The following is a 17835-nucleotide window of genomic DNA, read 5'->3' on the forward strand; positions in this document are numbered from 1 at the left end:
ACCCGAAGGGATAAGGGATATTATTCATCAGAGTGTACTTCTGTTGAGAATGCTTTACATGCCCAATTTGGAAAATCTCCTGAAGTGAGCAATAAAGTCGGAGAGAAAGCTTATAACCCATTCAGCAGTTCTGTTCGCCTGGGGGTAAAGCACAGATATATAAAAAAGATCCTGTTAGACATATTATAGGTGTTGTGTAGTGATATTTTATAACACAAGGACATTTGTTGTGAACATTTGTTTGTTTGTGAGCTAGCAGCGAGCGATTTTCCGTGGCATTCAGCAGTGGACCGATAGAAGAGAGCTCCTGCATCCTGAGGCTTGTCAAACATTTCCCTCGTACATTCAAAAAGTAACTTGGGGCATCTTCAGCTTTGCTTTGACATCCTTAAAAGCAGCCACACTACGGGCAATATCTGCAAGCCCATCTTAGAAGATGTGCACCCTGCGCTTGCGGAAAAGCTGCTCGCCCTTCCCCCATGACAGTAGGGAATATACTGCTTAGATGTGGTAACCTCAGGTCTATCAGTTTCCACAGGGATTTGTATTACTCATAAGTGTTAGCGTCAGCTGTAGGTCATCTAGCCTCTCACGAGTATTAGCATTGCTGTTAGCTAGCTGGTCGCAGATGCTCTTCAGAGTTCTTGAGTCCACTTCAGGAAGTGCATTTTCAAACTCGACAATTGAAATCATGTTGATTGCTATGGTCAAAGTTATTAATTGAAGTGTGGGTCTGTACTCTGAGTCTAATCACATAAGCTAGTGTAGGTTCGAGACAGTTAGCATTAGCTTCCCTCATGCTGACGTTTCACAGAGAGGAGCTTCCTTTTTCTTCAGTTGTTTTGGGATATGATACTGTAGTTATCTGATATATATTTAGTCGAAGAAAGGAAGGAAAAAAAAGTGCAGGAATCTCTTCTCCTTGCTCAGCAGCACCCTCATATTATAAGTGTTAATGCAAAGGAGTAACTCCACAGGGTTCTGCTTGAAACCGAATTACAAATGAAAGCACAATGTCTCTTCGTCCCTTTTGAGGAATTCAGGGTTCATGTTCAGAAAAGTGGAGAAAAGAGAATATTCTTTGCAGATGTGTAGATGAGTCTGGTCAGGGTTGATATGAGGACAGTATTTCTTGTGGTGAAACATGGTTTATATATGTATACTTCCCTTATTACTTATTCACAGTAGGTAAAGCGGCTTTCATCAATTATTTATAAGCAAAGAAAGTAGAGTGCACCATTTAGACTGAGAGGATAAACAGGATGATGGATGGGAAACTGGCCAAAACTCCTCCCAAAAAATGAACTCCATCCTCTTTAAACAGATCTCCTGCAACTTGTTTGTTTCCATGTTATATTCCCATTAAAAAGCCTTAATGTAATGCATTCTCAACATGTCAACTGGTCCTGTCTTCTACACACGAAGGAGTTAATGAAAAGACAGAAAACCTCAGCATGTTTGTTTATTAATTAGCAGTCACCCCGCTCCGTATGACTAAGGACCGGGGCTTGTCCTGGTCTGTCAACACAGGAAGTTCGGATTCCAGCCAAGAACCTCAATGTCACCGCTATCTCATCAATTTCACGGCTGAAGCAGATGGCCGTGTCTTTGAGTCTTTCCTCCAGAGATTCTGCGAGGCTCAGCATAGCAACGGGGCTCAGGCAGAGGCGCTAATGGTGATAGAAGTTCGCTGTAGTCGGGGGCACGGAGAGACTATTTCAAATTTGCCCAGTGGGCTCCGGGAGGTCCAGATCTAATTAAAATCAATGTATCTACAGCGGAGTGGAAAGTGAGCGGGGGGTGGGGGGTTCAGGGTTCGCAGGGCCACTGTTAGAGCACCAGATGATTCCAGTCACTGAGCTGGAAAGAAGAGCTAATGCCTCTGGGGTGAGAACACACAGCCATGTAGAGGTATCGTTCACAAGCACTTCGGGAGCAGCTCAACACTCAGGATGGCACTCGAGATTAGCTTGTGCAACTTGAACTACGGCCTTACAAGTGCTCGTACTCAAGAGGACAATACCAGCATACATTTTAAAGAGGCCCTGTTATTCTTTGTTGCGTTTTCACTTCCCTGTAGTGTTTGTATATGTTTTAGTGCATGTAAATGGCCTGCGAATGTTAAAATCCCAAAGTTTCTCTGCCACACTCTCTACCCCTCCTGCCTAAAATGCTTCCATCTGACTCCTTTGTTTACTCCAGGAACATAGTGACATCACTACGTAACATTTGCGCTTCTATTGGCTAGCACTCCCACACATGGTACGTGATAGGCTAAGGGGCGGTACATCTTTAAGTGGTTGACCAATCACAATGGAGCTGGCCAGCTAACCAATCAGAGCAGACTGAGCTCTGGTTTCAGACAGAGGGTGAAAAGAGGTGGTGCAGCACAGGCAGTATGAGAAACATAAAGAGCTTTCTGAACATTAAACATGGAGATGAGTAGAATATATTTAGTTTAGTTAGTTTTACTTTCTCATTATCATTTACAAAGAAATCCCTTTTACATATTCACCAATTAAAATGAAGCATCAATGTCAAAATACAGGAAATATGTTCGGAATGAGGCATCTTCTCAAATGTGTGTGACAGGAACTGACAAAACTATACGTTGGACTAGATTCCTCCCTGTGGAATTCATTTTGTACCAGAGTGAAATGCCGCAAATGTTTTTATCTGAGTCTATGACAGCTCCAACTGTGTTGACAGTGCACACACCAGCAACATCTGTGTGTGCTTGTTACTGTATGTGTTAGGGTGGTTGTGGTAGATCATGTGTGGTTAAGTTTAGACAGCTAAAGAATCAGAACGGGAACTCCTTCATGAATGTCAGATGGGCTGCACAGCTCCTCTACACCTTTCCTCCCCACATTCACACATAAAGGACGTCGTTTATCCAGGATTGGCGCTCGACCCTACATTAAAGTTCCCATGAGATATAGTGCGGGAACACACCAGCTGTGTGTTGACATATGAAGCATGTAATGTGATGCCCAGCAGATGCTCCACACTGACAGAAGGGGTTTCAGTACAGTATGACGGTAGCACCTGAGACAGCTTCATTCCTATGTTTTCAGGGTTTCATGTTCTGGATATGTACGGATTTTTTACGGGATTGATAGTGGAAATAAATTAAGTGAGATGAACGTCTGGAAAGCAGCTTCAATGGTGAAAATCTGTTCAGCCACTGTGGAGAAAAATGACAGGGAGAAAAAGTATTGACCCCAAATGTGTAGGTGTGAAGGGGTTAAACATCATCAGGTGTTCGTCGGCTCAGTATTTAACCCACAGAAACACATTGAAGAGCATAAAACCCCTTAAATGGTCTCATCAATGATCGATATTAAGCTAGGAACATTTTCAGCGTTTCATTTATGCATTGCTTTTGGTAAACACTGCCCATGTTTCGTCAAATTGGTGAAGCTGTTCCTTCATTTGAATGTGTTTTAGCACATATAGTGTCATCTTTTTTCTAAAGCTGCAGCGTGTTTCTCCTAACAGAAGTGTTTGAAGTCGTTGTAATCGGTCGGCCACCGTAGATATTGCACTATTGCAGAGTAAAGTTGCAGCAGAATAAGAAAAGTACAATGCAAAAGAGTGTACATTGCACACAGCAGGGTTATAATATATTAAATAACTTTAGCTTGATCTCTTATTTAGCATATCTAACGAGTACAGACGGTAGATGGTATCGGTAGCAGAGTTAGCTCCTTTGTCTGATTATTGAGGACCTTTCAACAGCACTTGAAGCCTTTTTGTTCTCCGCTCTGACCTTTAGTCCGTGTGGACGCTGTGCATGAGGATGGTAATTCCTGTTGGAGATAGCAAAGGCCAAAGTGAGCAGCACAAAGGCAATCAAGAGAATTGCTAATAATTTATTGCGGTGTCTTTTATCCCGGGCTGATGTTCGTGGCGCTCACCTCTTGTTCCGTCTATTGTCGTACAAAGACACTTTGGTTCAGCCGGGGACAGATCGTGCTGCTCTTTCACCGGCCTGAAAGAGGATTGAAATAAAAAGCCATGTCTATTGAATTATCCAAATCGTAGCTGTAACACTGTGTGCTGCTAATGCTTAGCAACAGAGATCAGGTGTCACTTGTCAAAGGATTTCTGCCTGACGTTTGTTTAATGTCTAACTTTTCTCTCTCTCTCTTTCTCTCTGTCAGGGGCCACCAAAGACATGGGCAAGATGCTCGGTGGGGAGGAGGAGAAGGATCCTGATGCTGCGAAAAAAGAGGAAGAAAGGCAAGAAGCGCTGAGGCAACAGGAGGAGGAGAGGAAGGCCAAGTACGCAAAGATGGAGGCAGAGAGAGAAGGAATCCGACAGGGGATCAGAGACAAGGTAAGGGAAAAAAAATACAGATAACCAAGGTAGCAACTAAACCACGATTACATCCATGTTCGGACAGCGTCTAAAACCAAAAACTGATATAGTGATAGTACAGGGGTTTGCCAGATGTGTAGAGATGTTACAGTAAGAAGGAAATGTACTTCTTCACCTTCACTGCCCTGGAGAGAGGTTGATTTCTGTGGCTTCCGGTTCCCTTTGGGAGAAGCCCGGTGTCACTTCCTGGGCGCCATATACCAAAGTTTTGTCACAGCCCTTGGCACCTAATACTGATGGCAACCGTAAGAGTTTGAATTACGTATATGTAGAAGGGTTTCGCTCCAGAATCAGACCGTGTATAATAAAGAGCGAGAAGTCCCAAGCAGTTAGATGGATTTTCCAAACAAACCGGCCTTTCAACAAGGTGTTTACTTTGTGTGTCTCCTGTAAACCAAAACTCTTTATTGTTAGTTTACAAATGCATGTATTAACCAAAACCAGAATATTTGACCAAACCTAACCAAGTTTTTATTTTATTTGACACCCATAGTTAGTTGTTTACTGCAATAGAATTCAATAATCATAGTTTAAGGTGTATGGCTAACCAGCAGTTTGAGATGTACCCAGTGCAAAGGTTAGCAGTTTATCAGGATAACCGGAAGAGCCTCCCTTTCTTTATCACATATGTTTTATCCGAAATGAAATTTGAAGTTACATGAACAGTAAACCCTAATGGGTAAGACCTGGGTTTGCTGTAACGTCAGCTGCAAATATGGTGTGACCCAAAGAATGGTTGATTGTATGTGAGGTGTATTTAATAAACATATCAAAAGTCTAGAAATCTGACCACTAATTTTCAAGATGGCCGACACCAGTTCCTTATAATGACCTTATTCCTTCATCATTCATCCCAGTCAGGCCATGTTGGTGCCTAAACCCATGTAATAACCATATGCCTCTTTTCCATTTATCTAGTCCGCTTTAAACCATTGAAGGCTTTTCAGCGTTATGATGAAATTCTGTCCAAAACTTCACGAGGACTTTTCGTCTTGCTGACCCTTTTTTGTTTCACCAAGACTTTCTTGTCTTTGATAAATTCCTGCGTTCTGATTAATTAATCCGTGATGAAATGTTAACTGATGGCATCAAAGCCCCTTCAGCCTACGGTCACATTTTCCTCTTGACATAATATTTGACTTGAGCACTTTTTGAGGGGCTTTTCAAACTAAGTTTTCCATGTGTAGCCCTTTGTAAATCCAGCTTCTGAATACAGAGCTGATCCTCAAAGTGATGACCAGGGAATCTTTTTGAAGCAACAGTGAAATAAGAGAGAAGAGGGGGACAGAGCCGTGTGACAGCATGTCTTTGAGAGTGTTTGATTGTAGGGAGTGGAGAGAGGCTGACTAAGCGTGACTGTCCTCCCTTCGAGTGTTGCACGCGTTTGTTACTGAGGAACGAGTGCGAGAGGAAGACTGACCAAGACAGATTACAAGAAAGCCAGCCCCCACGCTGTACTGCGGTGCGCGTAAAACTTATGCATTATGGTAGAGGCCTGTAAAAACTGCCTTCAAAATAAAAGCGCTTACTCTTACTGGTCAATAACAAATATACCTTAAACCTTCCTAAAAACATATAACATATTCATATATATTGGAGCTTAAATTAAGAAATATGTACTAAACAATAACATCAGTCATTTCACTCCCACATTACAACTGAGTGAATACTTTCTCAAATTGTGGACTTCAGGATACATTTATGAAGACATACCTGACCATACAATTGAAGTTTCCATTTCCACTGGGTGACTAATTTCAATTGAGGTTGATAACAGGCCATCCCTTCTGTCGTCCATCTGTTTTCAGATAAGAATTAATTAAAAACAGCCCATTTCAGGGTGGTAGCAGGCCACCCCAACGAGCCACTCAAATAACATCGGCATCTGATGAACAGTTTCAAAATAAAAGACCTTTGGGTGACAATTAAAGTTAGGAACCAAAAAGTGTGCATTTTCAAAAGATGATTAGGGCCACACGAAGAAGGAGTTAGAATAACGAGAAAGTAGTAGGACATTTTTAAAGTCGACATTTAGAAAAAAAGTCTGAAATTTGAAAAAAAATTGGATATTTTTGGAAACAAATTATAATTTTGAAGAAATAGTCGGAAATCAAAAATCGGAAGTTTGAAACAAAAATCAAGTGAAAAAAAATGTGAATTTAAAAAAACTAAAATTTGAATAATGAGTAAATAGTGGCACAATTTTTTAAAAACTGGAAAAAGTGATGTCCCCCTCTGTAGGACGATTAAGGGTTCCTTCTTCTTCTATAAAATATTGAAATGGAGAGTCAGGTATAGCTGTAGTATAAGCAAGCAGATAAAACGGTGATGTCTTTGGAATTCGTTTAACGTGGTTATAGAAGCCATAAAATGCCCAGGATACCATCAGACATAGCACTAGATTTAATCTCTGCTCTGATGGTTTTATTAGCTGCAGCTTCCTGCAGATCGAATGCTGCCCCACATTGAATGACCTCGTTGTGCCTTCATTGCTGATTGATTATTCTTGAGGAGGCTATTTAGGACCAAGGATCAAAAAGCAGCATCTTATTAGCAACAGTGGTTGAAGGACTCAGACGTGAAAAACCCCAAAGGGTCTCCCCAGCTGCACGAGGAACGCTTGTAATCCAGTGTTGAGGGACAGGTTTAAAGGAGCTTTCAAAGCACTGGACAAAGGGATGTTTTTGCCTTTACATAAGACCTGGATGCAGACTTGAATCAATGGCAAACACATTTGGCAAACGTTTCTCCAGGGCTCCACTCTGAAAACACACACAGATGCTCATGCTGCCCCGGTGACCCCCTTCACGGCAGGAATAGACACTAGCAGTCCTCCTTTAGGATATTTATTGCTCCAGGATCCCATTAACGTGTGCCTGTGAGAGCAGCAGGGAGGTCACAGAGGAGTCTAGCTCATTTTCCACATCTCTGCCTCAAGATCAACCACCCTCAGCCTGCTGACCTTCCTGTGCTCAGCTACAGTCCAACTGTAATGATTTAACTCAGACTAAGACTGCACATGCACAAGATATTCTTTAGGTATTGGACGCAGAACTATTCCATCAGCAAACAAGACATTGCATCTTCTAATTGGCTTGAAGTAAGGTATTACATAATCCACTTTCCATCTGTTCAGATTGATACAAGCTGCCTCTTTCTTGCAACAAAAGGAAAGGAAGTTTCAACAAAAGTTGCCAAAAACAATCATTTATTTGCATCCTCAAAACTGGTGTCGAATAACAAAAAGCAAACTGAGGCGGGCCGGTGTTGTGCACAGGGATCGCAGCCGAGGGAGCGTGGGACTGTTCTGCAGTCAGTAACACAGCACCAAACAATGGATATCCACAGGGTTGTCACACAATTCATCAAATATTTATTTTTAATTAAGGAAGCAATGTTGAAACGGATATTGATCGCTAGCGGTTAAGTGTCTCACAAAATTGAAAACCTTGAAATTCAAAAATTAAATGTAATGTGCAATCAGCGTTCAATTGCGTCTCATGGGCTTTAACGGAACATGGAGTTGGCTCAGCTGTCGAGGAGATGGCTTAGTTAAAAACAAGGAAACATTTAGTTATTGTGGATTATTTGTACATTAGGCTGGTTGCGATATTGTTTTTAATGGAAACCCATTAGCGCTCTTTCGCCTTTTTGTTTGCAACATTGTTTTCCATCTCCTGAGTCTTGCAGAAAGATGTAACAATGAAGGTGCTGGCGAACAGATTTGCCCCGCTGCTATTGCCTTTTTTTGTTGGTTTGAAATTGTAATGTTGTGCTCTTTTCACTCTTAACACACTCTTGATTTAATGGAACTCTGTTGGGGCTCAGGGTTCTGCGCGCCAATCGTTAGCATTGTCCATTAAAACAGGCTGTGTGCCTCTCCCTGTAATTGGAACATAAAACATCAAGAAAGGGTCAAATTGGACCGAGGAGCAGCAAAAACTCCCATGCTCAAAAAAACAACACATTTCTCTTCAGCTACAAATCTGCATCTAATTGCAGGAATGGATCGTACTAAGTGCTGCTCTTGCAGGACCCAAACAGCTACTGTAGACTGTGCTAAAACTTAATGAGGAAGAAGCCGGGAAGCTAATTCATGCAAATGAACAAAAATATCTTGCAGGAGAACCAATCACTTTCCACTAATTAAGCTTAAACGCATGAAATGATCATATCAAACCCCATCTGCACTTTGAGCAGTTATTAAGCACTAAACTTCTGTTTACTTTTGAAGTGAGGCAAGAAGTTCTTCCCTTATTTTAAAAATAGAAATCAAGTTGTCTTATAAGGAAATCATATTTTTCTCATGGCATCTTACTCCTCATAGAATCACCGAGAGAAATACATTAAAACTGGAGTTATTTTCAGAGTTGCAGGGTTAAAGTTAGGTTTAGGGGAGGAGGAGGACTACCTAAGAGTCTTGTGGCTCCACTGAAATAATGTAGCATTAAAGTGCTCAGTTAAATGAAGCGTTGCTTCACACGCATTACACGGAAGTCATACACTCAGGCAGCTGATTGCATCATCGTTTCGAAACAGTCGGACAGACCAATCACAGCCATTCTCTCAATAAGGAGGTCCATTTAAATATGACTTCCTCCTCATTGAGCCCTGCGACACCAATGCTGCAATGCACACCTCTACTGCTGCCAAAGCATGCATCCTCCAGTTTTGTAGTTCAGAAAGAAATGGTGAGTGCAATTAACCATGAGGTTGCAAACAGTGTATAAGTGTTGGTGCATTAGTCTCAGTTAAGTAAGGGATCTGCAGCGAGGCAGTCTTCAATCAAAAAAAGAAACACTGACATGGTGATCAGGATTGAGGCAAACACTGCTAGAGCCCCTACCGTGTTCCTGTTAGTGTTTACTTCCTGTCTACGTTCTTCTGCTGTTCCTGTTAGTGTTTACTTCCTGTCTACGTTCTTCTGCTGTTCCTGTTCGTGTTTACTTCCTGTCTACGTTCTTCTGCTGTTCCTGTTCGTGTTTACTTCCTGTCTACGTTCTTCTGCTGTTCCTGTTCGTGTTTACTTCCTGTCTACGTTCTTCTGCTGTACCTGTTCGTGTTTACTTCCTGTCTACGTTCTTCTGCTGTTCCTGTTCGTGTTTACTTCCTGTCTACGTTCTTCTGCTGTTCCTTTTATTGTTTACTTCCTGTCTACGTTCTTCTGCTGTTCCTGTTCGTGTTTACTTCCTGTCTACGTTCTTCTGCTGTTCCTGTTCGTGTTTACTTCCTGTCTACGTTCTTCTGCTGTTCCTTTTATTGTTTACTTCCTGTCTACGTTCTTCTGCTGTTCCTGTTCGTGTTTACTTCCTGTCTACGTTCTTCTGCTGTTCCTGTTCGTGTTTACTTCCTGTCTACGTTCTTCTGCTGTTCCTTTTATTGTTTACTTCCTGTCTACGTTCTTCTGCTGTTCCTTTTAGTGTTTACTTCCTGTCTACGTTCTTCTGCTGTTCCTGTTAGTGTTTACTTCCTGTCTACGTTCTTCTGCTATTCCTGTTAGTGTTTACTTCCTGTCTACGTTCTTCTGCTGTTCCTTTTATTGTTTACTTCCTGTCTACGTTCTTCTGCTGTTCCTTTTAGTGTTTACTTCCTGTCTACGTTCTTCTGCTGTACCTGTTAGTGTTTACTTCCTGTCTACGTTCTTCTGCTATTCCTGTTAGTGTTTACTTCCTGTCTGTCTTTGAAGGAGGAAAACTAATGTTTGTTGTCCAGAGCTGACGTTAAATCGACTGGACTTCTTTCTGCAGATTGTTATGGCTGCAAAAAGTCCCCACGATCCTCCTTAGCAACGGTCTGTTCTCCCTAGCAACGGTCCGTTAGCGCAAATTAACCACCTCTGGAATGTCTGAATTTTCCAATCAGAATCAAGCAGACAAATCATCCTCCTGAGAAATAAACCTCATATCCTTGGGGCTTCAAAACGCTGATTGTTTTTCCTGTTCCCTTTTTCCTCGCAGTATGGCATCAAGAAGAAGGAGGAGAAGGAAGCCGAGGCAGCAGCTGCTATGGAGCAGGCCTCCGAGGGCAGCCTCACCCGCCCGAAGAAGGCCGTCCCCACCGGCTGCGGCGACGAGGAGGAAGAGGAGAGCATCGTGGACACGGTCATGAAATTCATCCCGACCCCGCTCATGGATATGTTCAATAAGAAGTAACAGGGTGTTTTGGGTGAAATGCGATTCAAATGTATCCCGCCCCCCTCCCCCCACTGCCCCGCCCAAGATCTGCAGTCACACTTTTCTCCACCCTTCAATTTTAAGCGTCCTGGAAATGAGAACAAGGCACCTTGATTTTAAAAAGCTGATCTCTGATGGTGACACATACTTCTAAATGTCATCTTTCTTGATAATCCCTAATATATTAGGAGTGTGTATCGCCGACAGAGATCAAGGAAAATCTTCTGCCATGTTTTCAAAATGTCAGGCACTAAAAAAGAGATCCGATATCACCCATCATCCGCCCCTTTTGTTTGTAAATAGCCTCGGGTTATAAAAAAGAGAACTATATATGAGTGAAATATGACATATAACAAGACGACTGAGAGTATAAGCCATATTTTTAACTTTTAAGAAATTATCCAAATCATATCAAAATCTGATTGAATTTTCCTGTTCTGTTCTTCTTGCTAATATTTGATACATATAGTGTATATAAATACATTTTTATTAGTTCTCCGTTGTGAGGATTCACCCCATACATTGTCCAACATGTATTGTGAACGTGTCATGTGGTTCACTACGAACAACACGTGTAAAAGCAGGAAGTGGAGGAATTCTTTTTTTTTTTCAAAGCATGCAGTCAACTTTTGTGAAGTACAAATTTGGATACCATTTCATTGGTTTTAATGAGGTGAAATACATTGATATTTGAGGCAATAACTGGTTTTCCATTGTTCTGTAATTGACATCTCGTCCACCATGTACAGGAGGCGATAATTAACCTTGTGTCTGAAATGTTCTTCCATGGGGAAAACTCTAAATGTTCTCCATACATGATGTGTGTCTCAAAGCAGTGAGAGAAAATTATAAATTCACTTGTTTGTGTTTTTAATGTCCTGTGGCTCGCTCTGCTTCTGCAGTAGGACATGTACATCTTAGACCAGGCTAGTTCATTTGGACATTTCCATCAATTTTTGTAAAAAAAAACTTCACAAACTATGTTGTGACGACACTCTATGTGAACAGACAGTGACAATAGTGCAATATATCGTTCGAAATGAAGAAGTTGTCCTGTGTTCGTTGGTTAAACTGATGGGATTCGTGTCCCAAATCAGCAATAACAGACAATCTTCATTGTTGTGTGTTTTAAAATTACTTCTAAATGTGTTAGTTGGCATTAAAAGGCACATGTGTGTCTGCTTAGTGACAGTGAAGCCTTTTAGGGTTGACATATTTGATAAAAAAAAGGGAACCGGGGCGGGGTGGAATGATTTGTTAGTGTCGTTAAAAAAAAGTCACATTTTAAAGAATGCTGAACACAAGCAGGATCTGTGCCACTCGGCAAATAAACAATACACAAAAAAGAAATAACGGGGGGCTTCATAAAGAAAACTCTTGCAACAAAGCGTCATGATCGTACGATAGAAAATGTTTACAGTACCTAATTCCAGTCTGTCCTGCTGATATATGGCACAGTTTAAAGGGGGATGAAATGAAAAGGTTTATCCATATGCCTTGTTTTTTATTTCTCCTTCATTCCACAGTGTCTTGTTAAAACATTCCAGATCTTTCTGACATTCCACCAGACTCGTGCTGGTACCACCGATATTTACAGTAGACCCCAGTCGATGCCTTTGTTAGCCTACATCATGATGAAACAAAAAAAATGGATGTTGTTATAACCTGAAATATGGACTCTAGAATGGATTAGATGAGATTCAGGACTTGACCAGGTCAAGCTGCAACGTACAGAAGAACAAATCCCACTTGAGGTTTGAGGGAAAGCGTAAATGTGCTATTAGCAGAGATCAATCTTGTGGTACAACTTTATTAGAAAACGTTTTTGTGATTCACATGAGCACAGTAGCCGTGATTAAGGTTTTATAAACCAGCTTTTTTGCCACATTATCACTGTTTTTATTAAGCTAGCTAAACATAAGACTGAACTTGTGCATTCGTGTGGCATAGACGAGGGAAATGTAGCTTTTTTTAACGCTTTGTGAGCTCTGTAATCATGTTGAAAATATAAAAAAACATCCACGGTCTCCTACACGGCACATTTATTGAACTTCTTGTGATTTTATTGTACTTGTAAACTGCCTTTGCTAGCATCCGTTCAGTGCGTTAGCAGCTAGTTGGCGGCCGATTGTCGTTAGCGGTTTTGAAATCAAACATCAACAACATTCAAATCCCATTATCAGAGTAGTTCTCCAATCAAACCAAAGAATAGTACTGGTAGTAGTAGATTTAGTCAAGAGTTTGCATTTTTTTTTCATTTACAGCTTATTTATTTTGAAATTCTCAGGTACTTTAGCGTAGACAGAACCATGACTAGCCTTATGTTAGCATAATTAGCCTTGATCTCAAATTTCATTGTCAGGGGCTCCACAAGCCTTCACAAATTTCTTATTTATGAATGATTTATCTTTAGTTTGACCCAATAATATTCCAGAAAGCTAAGATAACTGCCCAGTCAACCCAAGTAGAGGACATTCCAAGTGACAAAACGTCAGCATACATTATCAGTGTGCATTTCTTTAAGCCACCAATGAGTGTTTTCCAAACTGGTGTGCTTTGAAATGAGCTCACACTTTGCATCTCATACCTTCGCCGTCGTAAAACCTTGTAAATGCCAATTGATTGCGCTCTTAATGGCTTATAAACCACTGCCCAAATCAACTGCCCAAGTCATGCGTGATCAATATGTAGTCGTCCAGTGTCAGAAATCCACATCAGTGTTTATTTGTGCCGCTCATACAGCCATTAATATAGTTCAAAACTGCCTGTAATATATGAAAAAAATACTCCTTCGATGTGACTTGAATGTAACTGTCTGATGTTCCTCTCTCCTCGCATCTGTCTTTCTCTGTTTCGTACGTGTCGAGAAGATGCTTACTTTTGTGAAGTATTTTTCCTTTTCCTTGTCTGTAACCGGTCCTGTGTCCGTCCTCTGGTGGTTGGTATTTTTGTATAAAGATAATTTGAGTTCTTTTTGTATTGCGAAAAATCTTCTCACCCTTTCTCCCTCCCTCTCTCCCACCCTCCCTATTTGTTGACAAAATGTATGCATGCTTATGGTGTGCGATGTAGGCAAGGTCGTTGGTGATCGTTCTGTGTCTTCTCTGTGTTTCAAAGCTCCACCTGTAAGCCTCACTGCATGCCGTTTTAGACAGATATTTCAGTCTGTAACTTTCCTGCAAAAGTGGAATCACCGCACACTCTGAGAATAAAGTGATTTCATATAATTTTTCATCGTCTTGTGTTTCTGCATTCAAAGAGGCTGCTGTTCCTTCAGTGTAGAAGGAAAAACCAGAGACAGAGGTACAGAGTATTTGTGGTTTGGGAGGCTACATGATCCCTGACTTGGTTAGAGAAATATATGTCCTTCTATGTAAATCACATGTCGATGTTTCTGTCAGTCGATCCTGTGTTCATCTCAACGTTGTGCTTTTCTTTTTACTTTTACATTTACTTTTTCTCAAAAGGAATTTTAACATCTATTCAATAAAAGCGCAAAGGGCTGTAAACAGAAAACACTGTGTTGTTCACATCATGATTGAATGGGTTGTGAAAAACTGGTGTCACAGTGAGTAAACCGCGGGGACATCAAAGCGATGCAAATAGCGTCTCTCTCTCTCTCTCACAGAAATGTGTTTGTCATAAGTGGCTCTGTGATAACCTTTCATATCAAACAAATCCACTAAAAAAGATAATGGAGGAACGCCAAGAAAGAATTAGGGATGGAAATGACTTCAGAGTGGGGTTTGATTCCATCACAAAAGGGAGGCCGACATTCAAATTAAATTAGTTGATTACGATGCTTTGACATTTTCGGGTGGGTTGCTTGTCAGAGACTTGGTTTGCATTTTAAATCAGGTTCTTTCAAAAGGTTGCTGGCTCACATTTCTGCATTGTGCAAAGCTTGTCGTTAATACTTTCCACTCGTGCATGAATAACTTGTAAAGGTTGGTTGTTATTGCATTTTTAGTTGCAGTATACAACTGTGTTCAACAAAACAGCACAATTTGTTTGAATGTGTTTAATGGTTTAGTCGGTCCATAAATAAGTATTTTTGTTTGCCTGACAACTTTGATTTGCTGTCAAGCTTCAATAGACACATGTTGTTCGCAGAGCGGGGGGGGGAACAAAGTCTTCCTCACTGGCGGTTGGAACAGATGTTGAGTGACTTATGCTCTGCCAGTTACTCAAACAGAGAAACCTCCGTCCCAGGGACAGGTGGCTTTTATTAGCATGATACCGGGAGTAAAGACAATGGAAGTTTTGGCTATTATGTAATCCCTTCCCTAACCCTAACCCTAACTCCCAACTGAAAATGAAGCTAATAATCTCAAGACATTTTCCTCAGATCTAACAGTCATTTTGGAATATATTTATTTGCATATTGCATCATCGGTATATCTTAGTTATGGTTATGCTGGGAAAATGAAGCTTGAATTGGTTAAGGTAGGAATATTTGTGCTACAAACTGTTGACCAATGACCACCCTGAACTTTTTGACCACACATTCAGCTATGCTATTTCCAAAGCGGTATTTCAGCAATTTAATATGGCACTATGATAAAGCTGGTCGACGTTTGAGGGATGGATTAAATAAAAATAGAAAGGAAAATGGTAAAGCAGAGCAAGGGGTATTTTATTTTTCATTATCACTTAAAGTCAAACTTAAAACATCCCACACTTATGTGCAATAACTCAGAAGTATATTTTTCGTATACTGAATATTCCATTGCAGGTAAACCATCCTGAAGAATTGTCCAAAGAAACTGGATTTTCAAGTCAGATGTGTAACTTTCCCGGCTAAGTGAAAACTAGCCTTAGCATTGGCTGCTAAATTCCAACGCTAATTGCTGCTTATTGAGCAAAACAGATACGTTTAATTGATAAAAACCCACATTTTGAATACTGCCTTTCCAGTCCATTCACTTTGTTGGAGGTGAAATTGCTTTTTACCCGCACCAATACCTTGCTCGGGTTGGTTTTCTTTCAATCTTCTTCTGTGCCATTGTTTTCACACAGCCATTTCTCCAGTGCTGCTCAATAATTGCACCAAACCTAGTTGTTCAGGTGGTTACAGAGCTGCAGTGCTTCTGTGGGTTGCAGTGTGGCAGCAGCTTTTCCATCACTTTAGGCTGTTGAGCACACACAAGGGTCTTGGCTCCTCCTTTGCAATAAAAGTCGACCATTCTCCCTGCAAGAAATGGAGGTTTGAATCAATTCCCATTAGTATTCATGCTCTGAGGTAGCCCTTTCAGGCTTTGTGCTCTCTGAGCAGCACTCAGGCTGCAGGGGAGCCTTGGCTCTATCGGTGTCCTGTAGACATGCTACAGTCAATGTCAATTAACTGCTTTCCACTGAGCACCGGACACATAAAACAGCCAGGGACTGGAACTGAGATCTGGCCAAATGATTTTTTTAATGGAGATATGTTTCCTTCATGAGGAAAATGAACAGAATCTGTGATCAGTGACCATCTGGCTGTTTGCGCTGTGTGGTGATTTGCCCAGTTATGTCAGACTCTCATACTGACACAGAGAAGATGACTGATGATATATCGACTGCAGTGCTGATCTGACGTATGGTTAGATGTGTTAAAGAACTGCTTTAGAGGAATAAATAATCATTCCCAGGTCCTCAAATACCAACGATTGTCCTATAACTGATACCAACGCACTAAGCACTCTATAATATCGGCCTGAGACGCACAGGGCTTTCAATGAGCAGCATATCAGACGTTCAAAGCTATTGTTGGATGCCAGGTACTGCAATGTTAAACAATTGTTTGCAACCAACATCGCATTGATGTCCAAATGACTTTATGTAACTGAACTCATATTTGTTTTAGCCAAAACAAAAGAAACAACAGTCATTTCCCCAACATAACCAAGAAGTTGGTAAGGTGTCAGTATGTGAACAGTTTGGTATGAAACAGGGCAGGAATAACACCCGGTACTGTACCTTTAATTGGCTTTTTAAGACAAGAAGGTTCTTTTAAATGAACAAACAAAGGAACAACCAAGTCTTAATGTTACGTGTAGTGGCTAATCAATAGATCGTGTTTTATATTGTTCATAATTTAACTCACTTGCAGTCTGAAAAAACCTGCCCAACTCGTTGATATCCGACTTCATCACTGGGATAAATTGTGCATTCAACGAGGCTCTCTCTCTGAGAAACAGAAATCTTCGAGTCCATGCACAACAGACTGCACATAAAGACAATAAAACCAGAACACCACACACAGTATGTTTAGATATGACAGGCTTTGTGTGAGAGAGCGAGGGGAAACATAAAAGGTTCTCAGCTGTAGATGGAAATGTAAAGCGTGACCAACAGTGCATGACCGGCAGCGCTGCATTTCCATATAGCACAACTAATATTAAGAGACAGGCACCCGCCCTGAAAGAGCTTTTATTTTCCCCATCAAGCTACGTTCAATATATAAATCATATCACAGACTGGGAGAAGAAGGGTCGACCTAAAGGACGGAGACAGGGAACTTTAACAGAAAAAAAACTGTTCATGTAGCCTTTGTCCAGATGAGGCAAAGCAGAACTGAACTTCTTGATACTTGACATAGAAAGATCTGGAAAGGACTAAAGAGAAAACCAGGACTTAAATAGAAGCTGAACTAATGAGGAGATAAAGTTCAGGTGTACAGGAAGATAGGTGGTTGCAGGGCTAATGGCAAACAGGTGGAACTAGTTCTAAGGATTTGACTTTGACACAAAAATGAAAGTCTTATATAATATGGGAGCGTTTTTGGGACAGAGGAGGCAGCAATCAAGGGTGGGGCTGCCAATTAAAGTAGTGGGAAAACACACAAAGACAGGAAGTGAAGGTTTCTGAAACGAAAGGTAAGTATAGTGCACGACGAGACTAACCTAAGTGACTGGTAAACAACGATACATGACTAAATGACTAAATCTAAACATATAATTAAAGATGAAGCATTCACTCTAAACAACATAACTATCAAACTAATTATGACGTGAGTGAACAACAACTAAACTTTAACAAAAGCGGCACTGTCACACTCAAAACGCCGGGAAAGAAAATTAAAAAAGGCGGGAAAACACACAAAGACAGGAAGTAAAAAAAAGATATGACAGGACGAAAATAAAAACTGTGATAATGACAGAATTTTTATGAACGTTCGCTTCTCTTTCGTATATTTTGATCATGCAAATTAACCATTGAGAGCGAGCGATTCTTTTTAAATCCGTCAGACTGCTATTTGACTGCTGGGAAAGTGTATTCCTCCCTTTCAGCTCTGAG

General features: G+C 40.9%; 1 protein-coding gene across 2 annotated transcripts in view; it reads left to right on the forward strand.

Moving 5' to 3' along the window:
• LOC134860251 (complexin-1-like) overlaps positions 1-11424 on the forward strand; it is a 51606-nt gene extending 40182 nt beyond the window's left edge. For both annotated transcript variants that reach the window (XM_063877148.1, XM_063877149.1), the window contains exons 3-4: positions 4167-4342; positions 10342-11424. In XM_063877148.1, coding sequence (XP_063733218.1) covers positions 4167-4342; positions 10342-10536 — 371 coding nt within the window. In that variant the 3' untranslated portion in view covers positions 10537-11424. The remainder of the gene's footprint in view (positions 1-4166; positions 4343-10341) is intronic.
• The last annotated feature ends 6411 nt before the right edge of the window (positions 11425-17835 follow it).

This window comes from Eleginops maclovinus, chromosome 23, assembly GCF_036324505.1.
Source record: "Eleginops maclovinus isolate JMC-PN-2008 ecotype Puerto Natales chromosome 23, JC_Emac_rtc_rv5, whole genome shotgun sequence".
In the NCBI taxonomy this organism is placed as follows: Eukaryota; Metazoa; Chordata; class Actinopteri; order Perciformes; family Eleginopidae; genus Eleginops; species Eleginops maclovinus.